The sequence below is a fragment of the Erinaceus europaeus genome, chromosome 2 (assembly GCF_950295315.1).
Source record: "Erinaceus europaeus chromosome 2, mEriEur2.1, whole genome shotgun sequence".
NCBI lineage: Eukaryota > Metazoa > Chordata > Mammalia > Eulipotyphla > Erinaceidae > Erinaceus > Erinaceus europaeus.
In genome coordinates this window covers 66,384,418-66,400,732 of record NC_080163.1, presented here as the reverse complement: position 1 = coordinate 66,400,732, position 16,315 = coordinate 66,384,418, and the positions used below count along the sequence as shown (strand labels likewise).

The following is a 16,315-nucleotide window of genomic DNA, read 5'->3' as shown; positions in this document are numbered from 1 at the left end:
TACAGAGAGGCAGTGCAATGTCATGTGGGACAAAGCTTGTCTCAAATGGTGCAGTGACAACTTCCATTTCTAGAATTCAAGGAACGTGGCATTGGAGGCCTACCTCATTAAACCTCACAGCTATGTAGGCCTGACCTGCACGGCCTTCCAGAGGCGAGAGGCAGGAGCTCTGGGCGCTCGGCCCATCGGCCCCGGCCAGCACCTGCTGCATGAGCCTGAGACACTGGCTGATCAGCAGCTTCGTTTCCGCTGTACTACAGGGAGACCCAACATTTCTCTGTCATCCTTCCACATCAAGGTGGGCACTGGGGGGAGAGAGGTGTGGAGGGCAGGAGGCTGCTGGGAAGGGAGGTGCTGAGATGTGAGTGCCTGGTGGGTATCAGTTGTGTGAGATGAAGGAAAAAGGGGGATGGGGCATTAGTGCAGTGGGTTAAATGCAAAAAACATGAAGCACAAGGACCTGCACAAGGATCCTGGTTCAAGCCCCCAGCTCCACATCTGCAGGGAGTTGGCTTCACAAGCGGTGAAGCAGATTTGCAGGTATCTTTCTCTCTCCTCTATCTCCCTACCCCTCAATTTGTCTCTGTCCTATCTAATTAAAAAAATAAATTTAAAAAATTTAAAAAGAGGATGTTGGTGGGGGGCAGAGAAATAGCTCACGTGGATAGAGAGGTGCTGCTTTTGCCATGTTCGTGAATAAGGTTTGAGCTTGGCCCCCACCACACTGAAGAAGCTTCAGTGCTGTGGTCTCTTTCATTCTCTCTCTTTCTCTACCTTCCACTATCTAAAATATAATAATAATAACAATAATAACAATAAATAGAAAAGAAGGAAATAGGAAAAAGAGGCTGGGAGACATCAGAGTCCTCGGGGATCCTGGGTGTCCCTAAGGAACTCCCATGTTCCCCCAGAACAGCGTGGCCCTGGCCTCCATCCAGCTGCCGCCCAGTCTCTTCTCATCCCTCCCGGCTGCCCTGGCTCCCCCAGTGACCCCTGACTGTACTCTGCAACTGCTCATCTTCCGAAATGGCCGTCTCTTCCGCAGCCATGGCAACACCTCCCGCCCAGGAGCCCCTGGCAAGAGACGTGGGGTGGCCACACCAGTCATCTTTGCAGGAACCAGTAAGGGTCTGAACCTTGCCCCCATCACCACAACCATCGCAAAGGATCCTCCCAAGTATCTTCCCCCTGTGCCCCTTCCTTCACCTACTGCCCACTCATGGCAGAGGGTGGTGGTTCCCCGTCACCTCCGGGAAAGATGTAGTACAGAGATGTCCTACAGGGGCCAGGCAGTGGTACACCTGGATGAGTGTACTAAGACCTGAGTTCAAGCCCCTGGTCCCCACCTGCAGGGGGTAGGAAGCTTCACAAGCTATGAAGCAGTGCTGCAGGTCTCTCTCTCTCTCTCTCTCTCTCTCTTTCTGTATCTCCCTTTTCCCCATAACTTCTGTCTCTATCTAAAATAAAAAATAAAATAAAGATGTCCCACCAAAGGGTGGCTTGATAGAAAAAAGGGAAGACATTGGATTTATTATCCTAGATTTGTCAAATTTCCAAAGGGTTATAAGCCCAAGCGCTACATCCACCATGACCAAATCTCCCTCCCACTGTCTGTTGGTATCTTCTAATTCTGCTTTTAAAAACCCCTTCTGTTTCATTTGGTTTAAATCCCCCTGGCTTCTACTTAACCATATGCCTATATAGGGATTGAACTGATCCCATTCAAAGCTTTGGTCTATTTACATAAATCACTTTTACATTTACATAAAGCACCACACTCCCTCCAGGGCATTGGTGGTTTAGTGGTAGAATTCTCACCTGTTCCACCCCCTCTCCTTGTCACACCCTGATCTTCCACCAGTCACTTTTCTCTCCACCCTCTCTGTGTCACATCCTGTTCACACCCTACTTGGGAAGTATATATAAAGACAACATTGTTCGTTTTAGTTAGTTGTTAGTTTTAGCTTAGCTCGGCTTAGATTGTGCTGCGTCCTGCATGAATAAAGAGATACTGCGTACAGCTCAACCACAGCTCAACCATGAGTCCCTGGTCATCTGTTACCCGCCTGTGAAGCCAGCCCAGCAAAAACAACAACTGTCCTCACCTGACATTATCTTTCCCTGTCAGGTGTCCCTTCCACCCTTCCATCCTCTCTTCACCTGGGCAGGTACACACACACACACACACACACACACACACACACACACACACTCTCTCTCTCTCTCTCTCTCTCTCTCTCTCAGCTATACCTTTACCTTCTGTTCCTGGTCACCCCAGCCAGAATCCTCTCCTGTTGGGCACCTGCCAGTGCCTATGTTTCGACCCATCCTGTCTCTCCCCATTAGACTAAGGACCTGAGGGCAGGTCTACATTGGCTTCTAACTCTGTTTCCGTGGCCAGTGGCCAATACAAGCTTGGGTGCAGCTGCTGTTGTTGCTTAGTTCCACAGAGCTAGGTTCCCCTCCACCATCCCTACACCTCCACCTCAGATGGCCTTAATCTGTCTTCCCTCTCCCCCTGCAGGTGGCTGTGGCGTGGGGAACCTGACAGAGCCAGTGGCTGTTTCTCTGAGGCACTGGGCAGAGGGGGCTGAACCCGTGGCAGCCTGGTGGAGCCAGGAGGGCCCTGGGGGCTGGAGCTCAGAGGGCTGCCAGCTTCGCTCCAGCCAGCCCAATGCCAGCTCCCTGCACTGCCAGCACTTGGGCAATGTAGCTGTTCTCATGGTGAGTATAAGTGGGGGCTGGCTGGCAAAGACAAGGCCATGCTGGGTGGGGGTGTGGTATGCTCATGACCTGGGACCACAGAGTCACACAGAAAGAACAGCCCCTTTCCTGGGGCTTCTAAGGGTCAGGACAAGGGGGAAATGGCCCTAAACCCCACCCCACATCTCTTCACCCCTCAAGAGACTGTCTCTATACTCCCAGTGAGAGAGATGGATCAGGCTGGCAAATACCTCGGATATTGGATAGGGTTGGATTTAAGAGGTCTGCAGCTTGATCCCTACCATCACATATATCAGAGATGCTGTTACATGTTTTTAAAATGCGCAGGGGGAGGCAGACAATAGTGCAGTGGGTTAAGTGCACGTGGCGCAAAATGCAAGGACTGGCATAAGGATCCCAGTTTGAGCCCCTGGTCTATCTTTCTCTCCCCCTCTCTGTCTTCCCCTCCTCTCTTGATTTCTCTCTGTCCTATCCAACAACAACAGCAGTAATAATAACAACGACAATAACAATTACAACCAGGGCAACAAAATGGGAAAAATAATGGCCTCCAGGAGCAGTGGATTCATAATGCATTCACCAAGCCCCAGTGATATCTCTGGAGGAAAAAAAAAAATTGCAGGGGGAGGGGCCTGGGTGGTGGCACATTCAGTAGAGCATACACATTACCATCCATAAAGACCCCCATTCAAGCCCTGGTCCCCACCTGCAGGGAAGATGCTTCACAGTGAAGCAGTACTGTTGGTGTCTTTTCTCTCTCCTTCTTTGCCTTCTTCTTCCTTCTCAATTCCTGTCTTTTTCAAAAAGAAGAGAGAGAGAGAAGAAGAAAAAGAGGGAAAGAGAACCAAAAAAGGGGGGGGGGCAAAGGAAGAATAAATAAAAAAAAATATTAAATGGGATAAATGGCAATTTATGGCCCAGGAGACAACACAGAGATAGAGCACCGGGCTCACAGGCATGAGGTCCTGAGTTTGAGTCTCATGCACCAGTGTTGCTCTGATACCTCGCCCTCACCCTCGCCCTCGCCCTCTCTCTACCTATCTCTTGTGAAATAAATAAAATAAAAACTTTTTTTAAAAAGATCTAGAGCTGGGGACCCAGGCTTCCTGGGCTTGGGGTGAGGAAAAGAGACCTGCGGCAGCTTCTCCTTCTGCCCCGCTCACTTTCCTACTTTTTTTTTTTAAGAAAAATATTTATTTATTCCCTTTTGATGCCCTTGTTGTTTCATTGTTGTAGTTATTATTGTTACTGATGATGTCATTGTTGGATAGGACAGAGAGAAATGGAGAGAGGAGGGGAATACAGAGAGAGGGAGAGAAAGACACCTGCAGACCTGCTTCCCCGCCTGTGAAGTGACTCCCCTGCAGGTGGGGAGCCGGGGTCTTGAACTGGGATCCTTCCACTAGTCCTTGCGCTTTGTGCCACCTGCACCCAACCCACTGTGCTACCACCCAACTCCCACTTTCCTACTCTTGCCAGGAGCTGAGTGCCTTCCCCAGAGAGGCTGGGGACTCGGGGTCAGGGCTTCACCCTGTTGTGTACCCCTGCACGGCCCTGCTGCTGCTCTGCCTCTTCTCCACCATCATCACCTACATCCTCAACCACAGGTGGGTGCTCTTGCAGGGGGGTGTGGGGCGGGGGTGAGGGGGAAGCTACAGAGAAGCCAGGGTCTCCCACGGAGAGCCACACAACTTTCCCAGGCTCTTACCTAGCTTTTTATTTATTTTTATTGGGGGGCTAATGGTTTACAGTACAGTTGTTGACACACAGATACAATTTCTCACCTTACCATGATAGCCATCTGCAAAAGGTTCTCACTCCCAACTTGGACCCTTTTCCACCATCATGAACCAGGATCCCAAATTTACTCCCCATCACATAAACTTCTTCCCTCCCCAGAGTTCCTTGCTTTGGTATCTTACCTAACCTTTTCTCTTTTCTTTTCTTTTTTTTTTTTTTTTATTTTGAGTTCCTGGACTAGAAAACACATTTTTGAAGGGCTGAAGTCCATGTCACATTTACATGTACCCAGAGACCTGCCTTCCTCTCCACTCTGAGTTCCCCAGGGGCCTAAATACCCTCTCCCCATGGGTCTGACCTTGGGAGGGGAGATTTATTAATCAGAACCTTTCCGGGGGCAGCTCCATCCACGTGTCCCGGAAGGGCTGGCACATGTTGCTAAACCTGTGCTTCCACATGGCCATGACCTCAGCAGTCTTTGCGGGAGGCATCACACTCACCAACTATCAGATGGTCTGCCAGGCGGTAAGCAGGGGAAGAGGTTGAGGAAGGGAGTGGGGTGGTGGTGGAGGAGTCTAAAGTTAGTGTTGACTACTTAGGCATAGACTAGGAAAGTGCACAGAGAGAAAAGGGGAGGGGGGGAACTTGTAATTGTGGATAAACCAGCCTCATGCTTCATGTCCAGCCTTGAAGAAGGCAGGGAGATGATAGTAGTTTATCTAGATAGAAACTAAGACACAGGGCTTCAAACGGGAGACCGGGTATGTACCTTCAGGAGGGAGGTCAGGGATAGGCCTGAGAGCAACCGCAGGGTCATGGAGAACCTCCAGAGTGGGAGAAGATGCTGGGGTGGAAGTAGAGAAGGTTAACAGTAGGGACAGAAGCTTGGGGAGACCGATCTGGGTAGAGCTGGGGACTGAAAATATGACAGGGACACTGTGGGACTGGGGTTCTGGGGTGTTCCTAGTGGTGGCAGCTGGGTGCCCCAGCCTCTGCCTTCACCCTACAGGTGGGCATCACTCTGCACTATTCTTCACTGTCCACTCTTCTCTGGATGGGTGTCAAGGCCCGAGTCCTCCACAAGGAGCTCACCTGGAGGGCGCCCCCTCCACAAGAAGGAGATTCTGCCCCGCCTGCTCCCCGCCCCATGCTCCGGTACAGGCCTCCTCCATCTGTGGGCTTGGCAGTGGGGTGGGAGGTGGAGGAGGAGGGTTCAACTGGAGTACAGGGAACCTAGCTCTGTTCTTCCAGGGTTTCTGCAAGGTGGAGTTGAGGTTCAGAGAGATCATCCTCAAGAGACAGAAGCAGTAGGTAAAGTCCGCTATGACATCAACTTGCACCCTTAGGGCTGCTCAGACATAACAGGTCAGGAAAGGAAGTGTCTCCAGAGCTTCTGGGAAAGTTAGTGGCAGCCGTGGTTTCTATACTTGCTAGGATGAGAGTGTATATCCCAGGAGGCAGAAAAGTGGCTAGAGCATTGGTCTTATTTAAAAATACATATATATATATATATTTTATTAATGAGAGGATACAGAGGGAGAGAGACCAGATCACTGCACAGGTATAGCTTATGGTGATGCCAGGGATTAATCCTGGGACCTTGGAGCCTCAGGCATGAAAGTCTTTTGCATAATCATCATGTTGTCTTCTCAGCCCTAGAGCACTGGGCTTAAAAACAAAGGGTCCTGCGTTCAGTAGCTGGCATCACATGTGCCAAAGTGATGCTCTGCTTCTTTTTCATCCACCCATCCATCCATTCATTCATTTACATTTGGATAGTGACAGAGATTGAGAGGGAGGAGATGGAGAGAAAAAGAGAGACACCTGCAGCACTGCTTTAGCATTCCACTCTGCAGGTGAGGACCAAGGGCTTGAACTGGTGTCTTTGCACATTATAACATGCATACTCTCCCATGGAGACCACCACCCAGCCCCTGCTCTCTCTTCTTTTCTCTGGCCTATGTTAGAACTCTTTTTAAAAAAAATAATAAGAAAAATTCTGGTCTCTATCCAAGTTCTCTAGGGACCAAGCCTGCCCTGTAGGGGCCTTATATTCCTGGCCAAAAAAAAAAAAAAGTGGGTGGGAGAGATCTTGCTTGCGTCAAGGGTTCTGGGCACCTGCTTGTCCCTCCCATCTCTCCAGCCCTCAAACCCCATTCCTCTCCAGTTTCTACTTGATGGCTGGAGGGATTCCGCTCATTATCTGTGGCATCACAGCTGCTGTCAATATCCACAACTACCAGGACCACAGCCCCTAGTGAGTGTTGCTGCCTGCCTGCTGCCCGCCCCATCTTGCTAGTGACCCAGCCCCAGCCCCAGCCCCAGCCCCAGCCCCAGCCCCAGCCCCAGCCCCAGCATGACTAAGCCTTGGTTAACCACCTCCCATCACCCCAATCAGACTGTGGACTCCTCTCAGGTCTGCTCCTCCTCTTCACCCACTGCCTGTGTCTCCCCTCAGCTGCTGGCTAGTGTGGCGCCCAAGCCTAGGAGCCTTCTACATCCCGGTGGCTTTGATCCTGTTGATCACCTGGATCTATTTCCTGTGCGCGGGGCTGCATTTACGGGGTCCTCTGGCACAGAACCCCAAGGGGGGCGCCAGCAGGGTCTCCCTGGAGCCAGGGGAGGAGCTGAGGGGTTCCGGCAGACTCAGAAGCAGCGGCCCCCTGTTGAATGACTCAGGTTCCCTTCTGGCTACCGGGAGCCTTGGGGTGGCAACACCTGGGCTCCAGGAAGATGGGGATGGCCTCTATTCTCCGGGGGTACAGCTGGGGGCGCTGGTGACCACGCATTTCTTGTACCTGGCCATGTGGGCCTGCGGGGCTCTGGCTGTGTCCCAGCACTGGCTGCCCCGCGTGGTGTGCAGCTGTTTGTACGGGGTGGCAGCCTCCGCCTTGGGCCTCTTCGTCTTCACTCACCATTGTGCCAAGCGCAGGGACGTGAGGGCTTCCTGGCGTGCCTGCTGCCCGCCTGCCTCAGCCTCCCACGCCACCCCTCGGGCGGTGCCCGCTGCCCCCGAGGACGGTTCCCCAGTTTTCGGGGAGGGTCCCCCCTCCCTCAAATCCTCCCTGAGCACCAGCAGCAGCCACGCGCCGCCCCCGGGCCCCTGCAAGCTCACCAACCTGCAGCTGGCGCAGAGTCAGGTGTGCGAGGCCGGGGTGGTGGCCAGGGGGGACGGGGAGCCGGTGCCCACGGGCTCTCGGGGCAGCCTCACCCCTCGTCACCCCAACAACCTGCATCATGGCCGCCGGGTGCACAAGAGCCGGTCCAAGGGCCACCGCGTCGGGGAGGCGGGCGGCAAGAACCGGCTTAAGGCCCTGCGCGCGGGTGCGGCGGCCGCGGGAGCACCCGAACTGCTGTCGAGCGAGAGCGGCAGCCTGCACAACAGCCCCTCCGACAGCTACCCGGGCAGCAGCCGCAACAGCCCCAGCGCGGGCCTGCAGCCGGAGGGCCCGGGCGAGCCTGCACTCACGCTGTCCGAGGGCAGCGACACCAGCGCCGCGCCGCTTCCCGAACCCGGCCGGCAGGGCCAGCGACGCAGCTGCAGCCGCGACAACCTCAAGGGCGGCGGGGCCGGCGCGCTGGACAAGGAGAGCAAGCGCCGCTCCTACCCGCTCAACTCCGCCTGTCTCAATGGCGCCCCCAAGGGGACCAAGTACGACGACCTCACCCTGGCCGGTGCCGAGGCAACCAGCGGCGGCTGCATGAAGACCGGCCTCTGGAAGAGCGAGACCACCGTCTAGGGTGAGAGCCGGGTCACGGACATTCTTCCTGCACCGGGGACAGTCAACCGACACCGGCAGGCCCACTTCTCCTCGGGGCGGGGGTGGCTCAAAGACGTCTGTCGGTACGTACGTCGTGGCAGGTCTAAGGCACCCCCCCTCACCTTTAGTCCTGGAAGCTGGAGGGAGAGGACAGACAATTTAACACCTGGGACACGAAGTGTTTGGCTCCAGCCTAGACTAACTAGCTTTGGGCAGTTAAAGGTGCTGGGTGGAGGTGGAGGATGGAACACACAGCCCAGGCGGGCTCTTTACTCACTCCCCAAACAGAACTCCACACCCACACGGCCTGACGGTCCTCAGGCTAGTCAGGAAAACCATGGGAGCGTGAAAACTGCCCTTAGAAGCTGGCCACCTGTATCCAGATCCTAGGGCCTCTCCCCTATCCAGTTTGTGACTAACTAGGGAGCCATCCTAAATGAGCCAGGTGACCAGGACCAATGGGAGGTGGTGGCAGAGTGCAGTTTTCTGGATTAATTATGCAAGGAGAGAGAAGAGAGAGGGTAGCATGGTGTGAGAGGCAGCTTTGAAAATGGGGCAGGGTGGGGTGGAGAGCACAATGATGAAGGCATCATTCCCATGGGGTGGTTCTCAAACCACAAGCAGAGGGCTCAGAGGTGGCACAAAGCTAAGGTCCTTAGATCTAAGCAGCTGGCTGTCATTCCTGGAGAGGAAGCCAGAGTAGTAATGAGCCTAGTCACACAAGCAATGCTGTGAAGAGGGGTTCTGCCACAATTGATTGTTCATTTCCAAGACCCATGCTACCAAGTCCAACCTTCTAACACAAGGAACAGGCAAATCATTCCCTTGCCTCTGTGAGGTAATGTGGAAAGACAGTCCATACAGTTTTATTTTCTAGTTCCATATTAGGGAGAAAGCTCCAAAATAATGATCAGCTTCCTGCTTCACAGAAGCCCAAGCTTTTGGGGCACACACACTCACCACTTTTAAACACCAGCATTTATATTTTTTCCCCCAACCTAAAAAGGAATCACCAGCCTTTTACTAAGGATCCAGTGAAAGTGAAGGGAGCCCTCAGGCCTTATGAAGAACAGGAAAAGTAGGCTTGGACCAGATCCCCTCTTAGGCCCCATGTTCCCCAGCCTGATCATCCAAAACATGAAAGAAAACTAAGTGCCTTGGGATGGATCCTGTTATTTATGCTTGCTGCACAGACAATAGTAGGAAAAAAAAAAAAAAAAAAGCTTTGTATTATTCTTCTTCCACATATGCTGGCTGCTGTTTACATACCCTGCCAATGCCTTAGCACTGGAGAGCTTTTTTGCAATATGCTGGGGGAAAGGGGAGGGAGGGGATGAGACATGCCAAAGAAAACATGTTTTTAAAGGCTTGGGTTTTTATACAGTAGAATGTTTTCTAGCAGATGCCTCTTGTTTTAATATATTAAAATTTTGCAAAGCCCTTTGAGCCACAGTCTCAGTACACCCATGGTCCTTTTCTTATATGAGGTAGAGGGTCTCAGGACACCTGCACACATCAAGCCCACGAAAGCCTGTGAGTGAACACAGGCCAAGAGTCATCCAACTCATGGGCCTCTCAGAGCTGACACTGGTGGGAACACCGACTGCTCCACACCAGCATGGAGGTCACACCAAGCCCATAGGAGTGGATCCAACTAAAGCCAGGAACAGAGGAGAGCCTGCTATTCTTCCAGTGTTCTAAGAGGAAAGTCATCCCACAGATTATGAACGCGTGCGATTTGTTCACCGGTACCAAGGAAAGGGACTTTTGCCAACCTACTTCCTTGGGTCCCCACATCCTTCAACTTCCATTCCGGGACCTGAGGACCCAAACGGTTCCTTTCACCTAGACCATACACTGAAGAACGCACACACACTTATTGCTCTGAATCCAACAGGTCTCTGATCACACTGCTGGCATCACAGGGTGAAGTGCCCCCACTAGGTGTGCACTAGGGAGGATTAGGAACATTCATGGCATCCTGCCTAGCAGCCTGGGCTTTCTGAAAGTCCCTCACTTCCTCTGGGGTACGCAAATACTGCTCTATTTCACTGTCAGAAATGTCCTCATCTCCTGTAACCGTGGAAATGGGAGGTGGGGGACAGATCCGCTTTGGGGGCTTCAACATGCAGGGAGGGAGAAGAGGAGTAGGACTAGGTGGTCGCTTTCCCTCTGGCAAACCTAAGAAACTACTCCCCACCTCCTCTTGTCCCTCTCCCTCTCCCTGCTGCTGCCGTTTCTTCTCTTGAGCCTCCAGCTCTGTTCCATCCCGAAAGGCCTTGCGGATCAGCATATGGCGGTGCTGAAGAAGGTCACCAATGTGCTTTACCACAGCGCGTTTGTCAAGTTTCAGAAACTGCAACCAGACCAGCTGCTCTGACATCTGCAGCAGCACAGTCAGGAGCTCCTGCAGGCGGGCAGAAGCAGGATAGGGCAGCTCCACGTTGGCCAATTTACAGAATCGGGTGAGGGAGCACGACAATCGATTTGAAGGTTGCAAGGACTGCCAAGCCAGGAAGGCAGCTGCAGTGATGACAGGCAAAGGGTGTCGCCCAGTCACCAGCCATGTCTCATCTGCCAGTTCCACCAACTGCAATGTCCGTGACAGCATCTTCTCTTTATCTTCCACGTATTTGGTGGGCACAGAGGCAGAGGCCTGGAACAGTTTGAAGCTGAAAGAATCAAAATGAGGGTCTGATCTCAATGACTATGGGAAGCTGCTTTATCAAAGTGAGAACAAAAAGAACCCACTCATGTGCAAGCTATTCTAGCTTCTTGGGGACACTGAAGCTGGCCAGGTAGGAAGATACAGGTGCTAAGACAAGACAGCGTGCTTATGGAGTGAAGAGCAGGAGAAGGCAGAAGACAGCTCACATTTCTGGAGCTGTTCCCCACCCCACATTCTTCTGAGAGCTTTTCAAATGTCCTCTTTCAATCTGCTTCTCACCCTACTGTGTGCATTTACAGTTGAAAGACATGCCCACAGTTACCCACTTAGGAAGTCATCAAACTTCAAGACTATCTGACACTGATAGTATTTGTTTTCTATTATAATTTGTCAGAAAAAAGAAAACACAATTACAAAAGGAAGGAAGGAAAGAAGGAATGGAGGAAGGACGGAAGGAAGGATAGCTAGATAGATGGATTAGTTCTCCCTTTCTATTCTTTAAATCTATCCAGGAGGTGTAGCAGTGGATAAAGTGTTGCACTCTCAAACATGAGGTCCTGAGTTCGATCCCTGGCAGCAAATGTACGAGAATGATGTCTGGTTCTTTCTCTCTCTCCTCCTATCTTTCTCATTAATAAATAAAACCTTTTTAAAAAATTAAAATATCCTTTGAACTCCATTCACAGGAGATCCTGTATAGTTTTAGTTACACAGGCCACCTGCAACATGAATGGTGGGACTTAGGAGCCTAACACTAAATCCAATACCATTAGACTGCTGTGAAAGCAAGCAGATTTGAAAATCTAGCATTTAGAAATGTAACATGGCAATAACCTTATTAGTAGTAGGCAAGAGAGAGAGAGAGAGAATATTTTCTTTTTCTCACCACCCTTTTAGATGATAGAAAGAAAGAACATAAGAAAGGAAGAGTGAGCCAAAAGTAAAAGAATTCGAGGGGCCAAGTGGTGGGGCATCTGGTAGAGCGCACACATTACAGAGCATGAGGACCCAGGTCCAAGGCCCTGGCTCCCACCTGCAGAGGGAAAGCTTCATGAGTGGTAAAGCAGGGCTGCAAGTCTTTCTCCCTCTCTTTTTCTCTCCCTCTTCACGATCAATTTCTAGCTTTATTCAAAGATAGATAGGCAGACAGACAGGTTAAAGGATTCAAGTTTAAGGGCCAATCCTATCCCAGTGTTTCCCTCCAGGCAAGTACCTGCTACAGTATGTCTTCACCAAATCTGCTAAGCAGAGAGATGGCACATCCAATCCCAGGAGCTTCACTATCTGCATGTAGGTGCCAGAAAACACATCCAAATCTGCATACAGCAGGGTGCAGATGGTTCCCATGGTAAGAGGCCAGTTGTGCTGCCGGCAGGTAATTAAGACACAGCAGCCAACCAACACTTCCTTCTTTTGCAGCCTGGCAGTACGGATGCCTGAGTGCCGGTATGCCTGCTGATAGTAGGCAACTGCTGTGTCCTCAAACGTTGATGGCAACTTCAAGACTCGGCAGAGGTCTCTTACTCGGCGGAGATCTAAGAAAAACCGAGGCAAGAGTTAGAGGGATCAAAGAAGCTACTGTGCAGCACCCAGCAATTTTTGCTACGCTGAACCTCAAAAAATAGATATACAGATGTGAGAGTTGGTGAAGTTTTAAAAGCATGAAGAAACTTGTGGACAGAAATAACATTTTAGCCCACAGTGTTTTTTTGTTGTTGTTGTTGTTTTGTGACTTAATAATTGCTTACAAGATATTTCCACACTGCATCCACCACAATTCTGTGCCCCCTTCCCCAAAAACCTCCCTATAATAGTTCTCACAAATTCTTAGCCCACTTTTTTTTTTTTTTTTTTTTGGGGGGGAGGTTTGATTCAGAGGTAAGCCAAAGTCTGAGTTGGGTCTCTAGTCTACTATTTCGAGCATACTCCTAAGCAAACCAAAACTTTATACCAAATTGTTACCTATGTTAGAAGCACTTCCACTTTTAATTTTTTAAATATTTATTTATTCCCTTTTGTTGTTCTTGTTGTTTTATTGTTGTAGTTATAATTGTTGTTGTTGTTATATAGGACAGAGAGAAATGGAGAAAGGAGGGGAAGACAGGGGGGAGAGAAAGACAGACACCTGCAGACCTGATTCACTGTCTGTGAAGTGACTCCCCTGCAGGTGGGGAGCCAAGGGCTTGTACCAGGATCCTTAAGCTGGTCCTTGCGCTTTTCGCCACGTGCACTTAACCCGCTGTGCTACCGCCCGACTCCCCACTTTTTATTTTTAAATGACAGCTGTCCTATATGCTACCTTACAAAGTAATACTGAAAACAGAACATTATAAGCAGGGTACCTAAAGCCAGAGTACTGGTAAAAGACCGATTCTTACCTCGTTGTTGGCTTCGACTAACTTGTTCGTTTTCCCCTGTGCTTCGGGAATATGTTACTTCTGTAAAAGAGCAGACAACAAATAATTTATTTAGCCTTTAGTCACCAAACCCTGCCCTCCCACCACACAAAGTCAGAAAGCAAGAAATTCAAATCCATCTGTAGCTGCTCCTTGTTTCACAGTAGATGCCCGTCTGTGTGCACTAAATGCCAATCCAACTTTCTGTGCTCACAAGCAAAGGCTGAATATTAGCAGCATAATCAATAAATCAGCTTCAAGTGTTCTCCCTGTATATTTAACACATGTAACTTTCCTAGCTGTACTTCTGAAAGACACTCTGATTAGAGAGGGACTTACAAAGACAAAAAGAAAGAAAATGAAAAAGAGGAGTGGGGGGAGAGACTTTTACCAAAGTTTGCTAAAATGTAAGCCAGAGCAATAGTATACACTCCCTCAGTAAAGAGCTGACCAAGCCAAACCACGAGATGACTCAGCTAGTTAAAATATACAGGACACAACTCAGCATGTAAGGAGACCTGGGCTCAGTGCTGGTGCACAACAGGAACTCCATGGATGATGGAGTTCTGCTTTGATCGCTCTCTTAATGATAATGATAATAATAATATTAAAAAATAAAGATGAGGGGCTGGGTGGTAGTGCAGTGGCTTAAGTGCATATGGCATAAAGTGCAAGGACCCCGTTCGAGCCCCCCAGCTCCCCACCTGCAAGGGAGTTGCTTCACAAGCGGTGAAGCAGGTCTGTGGTTGTCTTTCTCTCCCCCCTGTCTTCCCCTCCTCTCTCCATTTCCACCCTATCCAGCAACAACAATAGTAATAATAACGAGGGCAACAAAAATGGGAAAAAAAATGGCCTTCAGGAGCAGTGGATTTGTAATGCAGGTACTAAGCCCTAGCAATAATCCTGGAAATAAATAAATAAAATAAATATTGGGCACAGGGAGATCTCTTAGTAATATCCCTCATGACTGAGACCTTGAGTTCATTCCCAGTATCACAACTGGAAGAAAAGCAAAACAAAACAATACAAAAACAACCCCCCCCCACAATCCATTCACCAAATCCAGACTAGATAAACAAAATGAAACTCCTTTCTGTCTGTTTCATTTCCTTAATGTTTATTACCGCTACACTACGTGCCAGACACCCTGCTACGTGCAGGGATGGGGGGAACGATGGGAAGCGAGACACAAAGCTGATTTACAACTCCTGGACTCCCGGTGTCCACATTTACTTTACGTCTTTTCTTCCGTGTTTAAATGCCCGTGGGATAAGGAGAGATATGCAGGGACCGGGTGGTTGGAGCACCTCAATGAGCGCACACATTACAGCGTGCAAGGCCCCGGGTTCGAGCCCCTGGTCCCCACCTGCAGGGAGAAAGCTTCACAAGTGCTGAAGCAGGGCTGAAGGTGTCTCTCTCCCTCTCCTATCTCCCTCTCCGGCCTCAATTTCCTCTGTCCTAACAAAGAGATTGAAAAGAAAGAAAATGAAGGTAGTTTAGGAATTACCAGACGTACGTGGAAAAGAAAATGACTGAAAGCAAAACCCTGACACCAGTGTCTAGCGTTTTAAAAAATTGTGGGGGGCCAGGTGGTGGCGCACCTGGTGGAGCGCACCTGTTACTATGTAAAGGACCCGGGTTCGAGCCTCCGATGCCCATCTGGTGGGGGAAAACTTCGCTGAGTGGTGAAGCAGGGCTGCAAGTGTGTCTCTCTCCCTCTCTCCCTCTCCCTCCCCCTCCCCTCTCGATTTCTAGCAGTCTCTATTCAATAAATAAAGTAATAAAAAATTTTAAAGGTGAGATAAGCAGATAAGGGGAACCGGATGTTGCCCCCCGCCGCCCCCGGCTCTGGCGAGGTTACCGCGGAGGCTGCCCTCGTCGCTGAAGGTGGTGGTGAGGACGCCCTCGGTGAGCACGCAGCCGCAGTCGGCGCAGACCAGCTGACTCTGCGCGTAGTGCGAGTCCTCCACGAGCTCGCTGGAGCCACAGTCTGGGCAGCGGCCTCGGCCCGGCATCGCACTAGGCGCCTGGAAACCGTTCAATCCGCAATATCAAAGCAACTGTGCAGGAACAGGAAGTGGGTGGGGAACTGTCTAAAGTGTGCGCCTTCCTCTTCCGGCGGCGCGCGCGCCATCGCTTTGTGAGTACGCAGCTAACTCCCGCCTCCGGAAGTGGTGTATTTCGAGCCACTTCCAGGGCCGTTCTTCTGCAGACTCGGGTAGAACTGTAAACTAGGAGAAAAGTTCCCAGGCCTAGGATTTCAGGTCTCCGCTATAATTAGAGATGGGGAAGACTGGGAGTTGAATTGGGGTGAACTTTCTGCTTACATGGAAACGCATAACAGACGGGGTTTGATAGCATAATGGTTATGCAAACTGACTTTGATAGCATAATGGTTATGCAAACAGACTTTCATGCCTGAGGCTCCAAGGTCCCATATTCAATCCCTCGTACAACCATAAAGCAGAGTTGATTAGTACTCTGGTTTAAAAACAAAGGGGGTGTGAGTGGGGAACGTATAACTGACTAGAAATCCCCTAACAACTATATTTTCTACCACTGAACCACCTACGCACGACTACAACTATATTTTCTAAGAATCTCAAATTATTTTTTTAAAGATTTTTATTTATTTACTTATTTTCCCTTTTGTTGCCCTTGTTTTATTGTTGTAATTATTGTTATTGTTGTCGTTATTGATGTCGTCGTTGTTGGATAGAACAGAAAGAAATGGAGAGAGGAGGGAAGACAGAGAGGGCAAGAGAAAGACACCTGCAGACCTGCTTCACTGTGAAGTGACTCCCCTGAAGGTGGGGAGCCAGGGGCTTGAACCGGGACCCTTCCACAGGTCCTTGTGTTTTGCGCCACGTGCGCTTAACCCGCTGCGCTACTGCCCAGCTCCCAGAATCTCAAATTCTTAATTTCTCTCTGGTAACCCCTGTTGATTTTGCCCATAGGACAAAGTCTGTATCTAAATGGAGAGTAATGTAATGAGGGTAGGGGAGTTGAATTGGGGTGAAATTTCT

The 16,315-nt window shown here is 50.3% G+C and overlaps 2 protein-coding genes across 5 annotated transcripts in view; one reads left to right on the top strand and one right to left on the bottom strand.

The window, feature by feature from the left end:
• ADGRA2 (adhesion G protein-coupled receptor A2) overlaps positions 1–12,580 on the top strand; it is a 66,930-nt gene extending 54,350 nt beyond the window's left edge. For 3 of the 4 annotated variants that reach the window (XM_060182668.1, XM_060182673.1, XM_060182676.1), the window contains 8 exons: positions 74–298; positions 912–1,122; positions 2,525–2,724; positions 4,204–4,331; positions 4,866–4,989; positions 5,474–5,619; positions 6,632–6,721; positions 6,923–9,674. In XM_060182668.1, the coding sequence (XP_060038651.1) occupies positions 74–298; positions 912–1,122; positions 2,525–2,724; positions 4,204–4,331; positions 4,866–4,989; positions 5,474–5,619; positions 6,632–6,721; positions 6,923–8,204 (2,406 nt within the window). In that variant the 3' untranslated portion in view covers positions 8,205–9,674. Of the gene's footprint in view, positions 1–73; positions 299–911; positions 1,123–2,524; positions 2,725–4,203; positions 4,332–4,865; positions 4,990–5,473; positions 5,620–6,631; positions 6,722–6,922; positions 9,675–12,312 lie in introns of those variants that run through there. The other variant, XM_007516693.3, reaches the window with a different exon arrangement.
• Positions 9,065–15,606, bottom strand: BRF2 (BRF2 RNA polymerase III transcription initiation factor subunit). The gene is made up of 4 exons (XM_007516694.3): positions 15,151–15,606; positions 13,272–13,331; positions 12,107–12,428; positions 9,065–10,897 (listed from the first exon to the last, which is right to left on the bottom strand). The coding sequence occupies exons 1-4, from the start codon at positions 15,302–15,304 to the stop codon at positions 10,177–10,179; spliced, it is 1,257 nt and encodes a 418-aa protein (XP_007516756.1). The 5' UTR covers positions 15,305–15,606; the 3' UTR covers positions 9,065–10,176.
• Positions 15,607–16,315: the final 709 nt, after the last annotated feature.

Bases quoted from the DNA above. Each gene is read 5' to 3' on its own strand.
- BRF2 (XM_007516694.3), bottom strand. From the start codon at position 15,304: ATGCCGGGCCGAGGCCGCTGCCCAGACTGTGGCTCCAGCGAGCTCGTG. The intron at 12,429-13,271 runs GTAAGAATCGGT...GGTTTTTCTTAG, and splicing joins TAGTCGAAGCCAACAACGAG to ATCTCCGCCGAGTAAGAGAC. The intron at 10,898-12,106 runs GTACTTGCCTGG...TGATTCTTTCAG, and splicing joins GTGAAGACATACTGTAGCAG to CTTCAAACTGTTCCAGGCCT.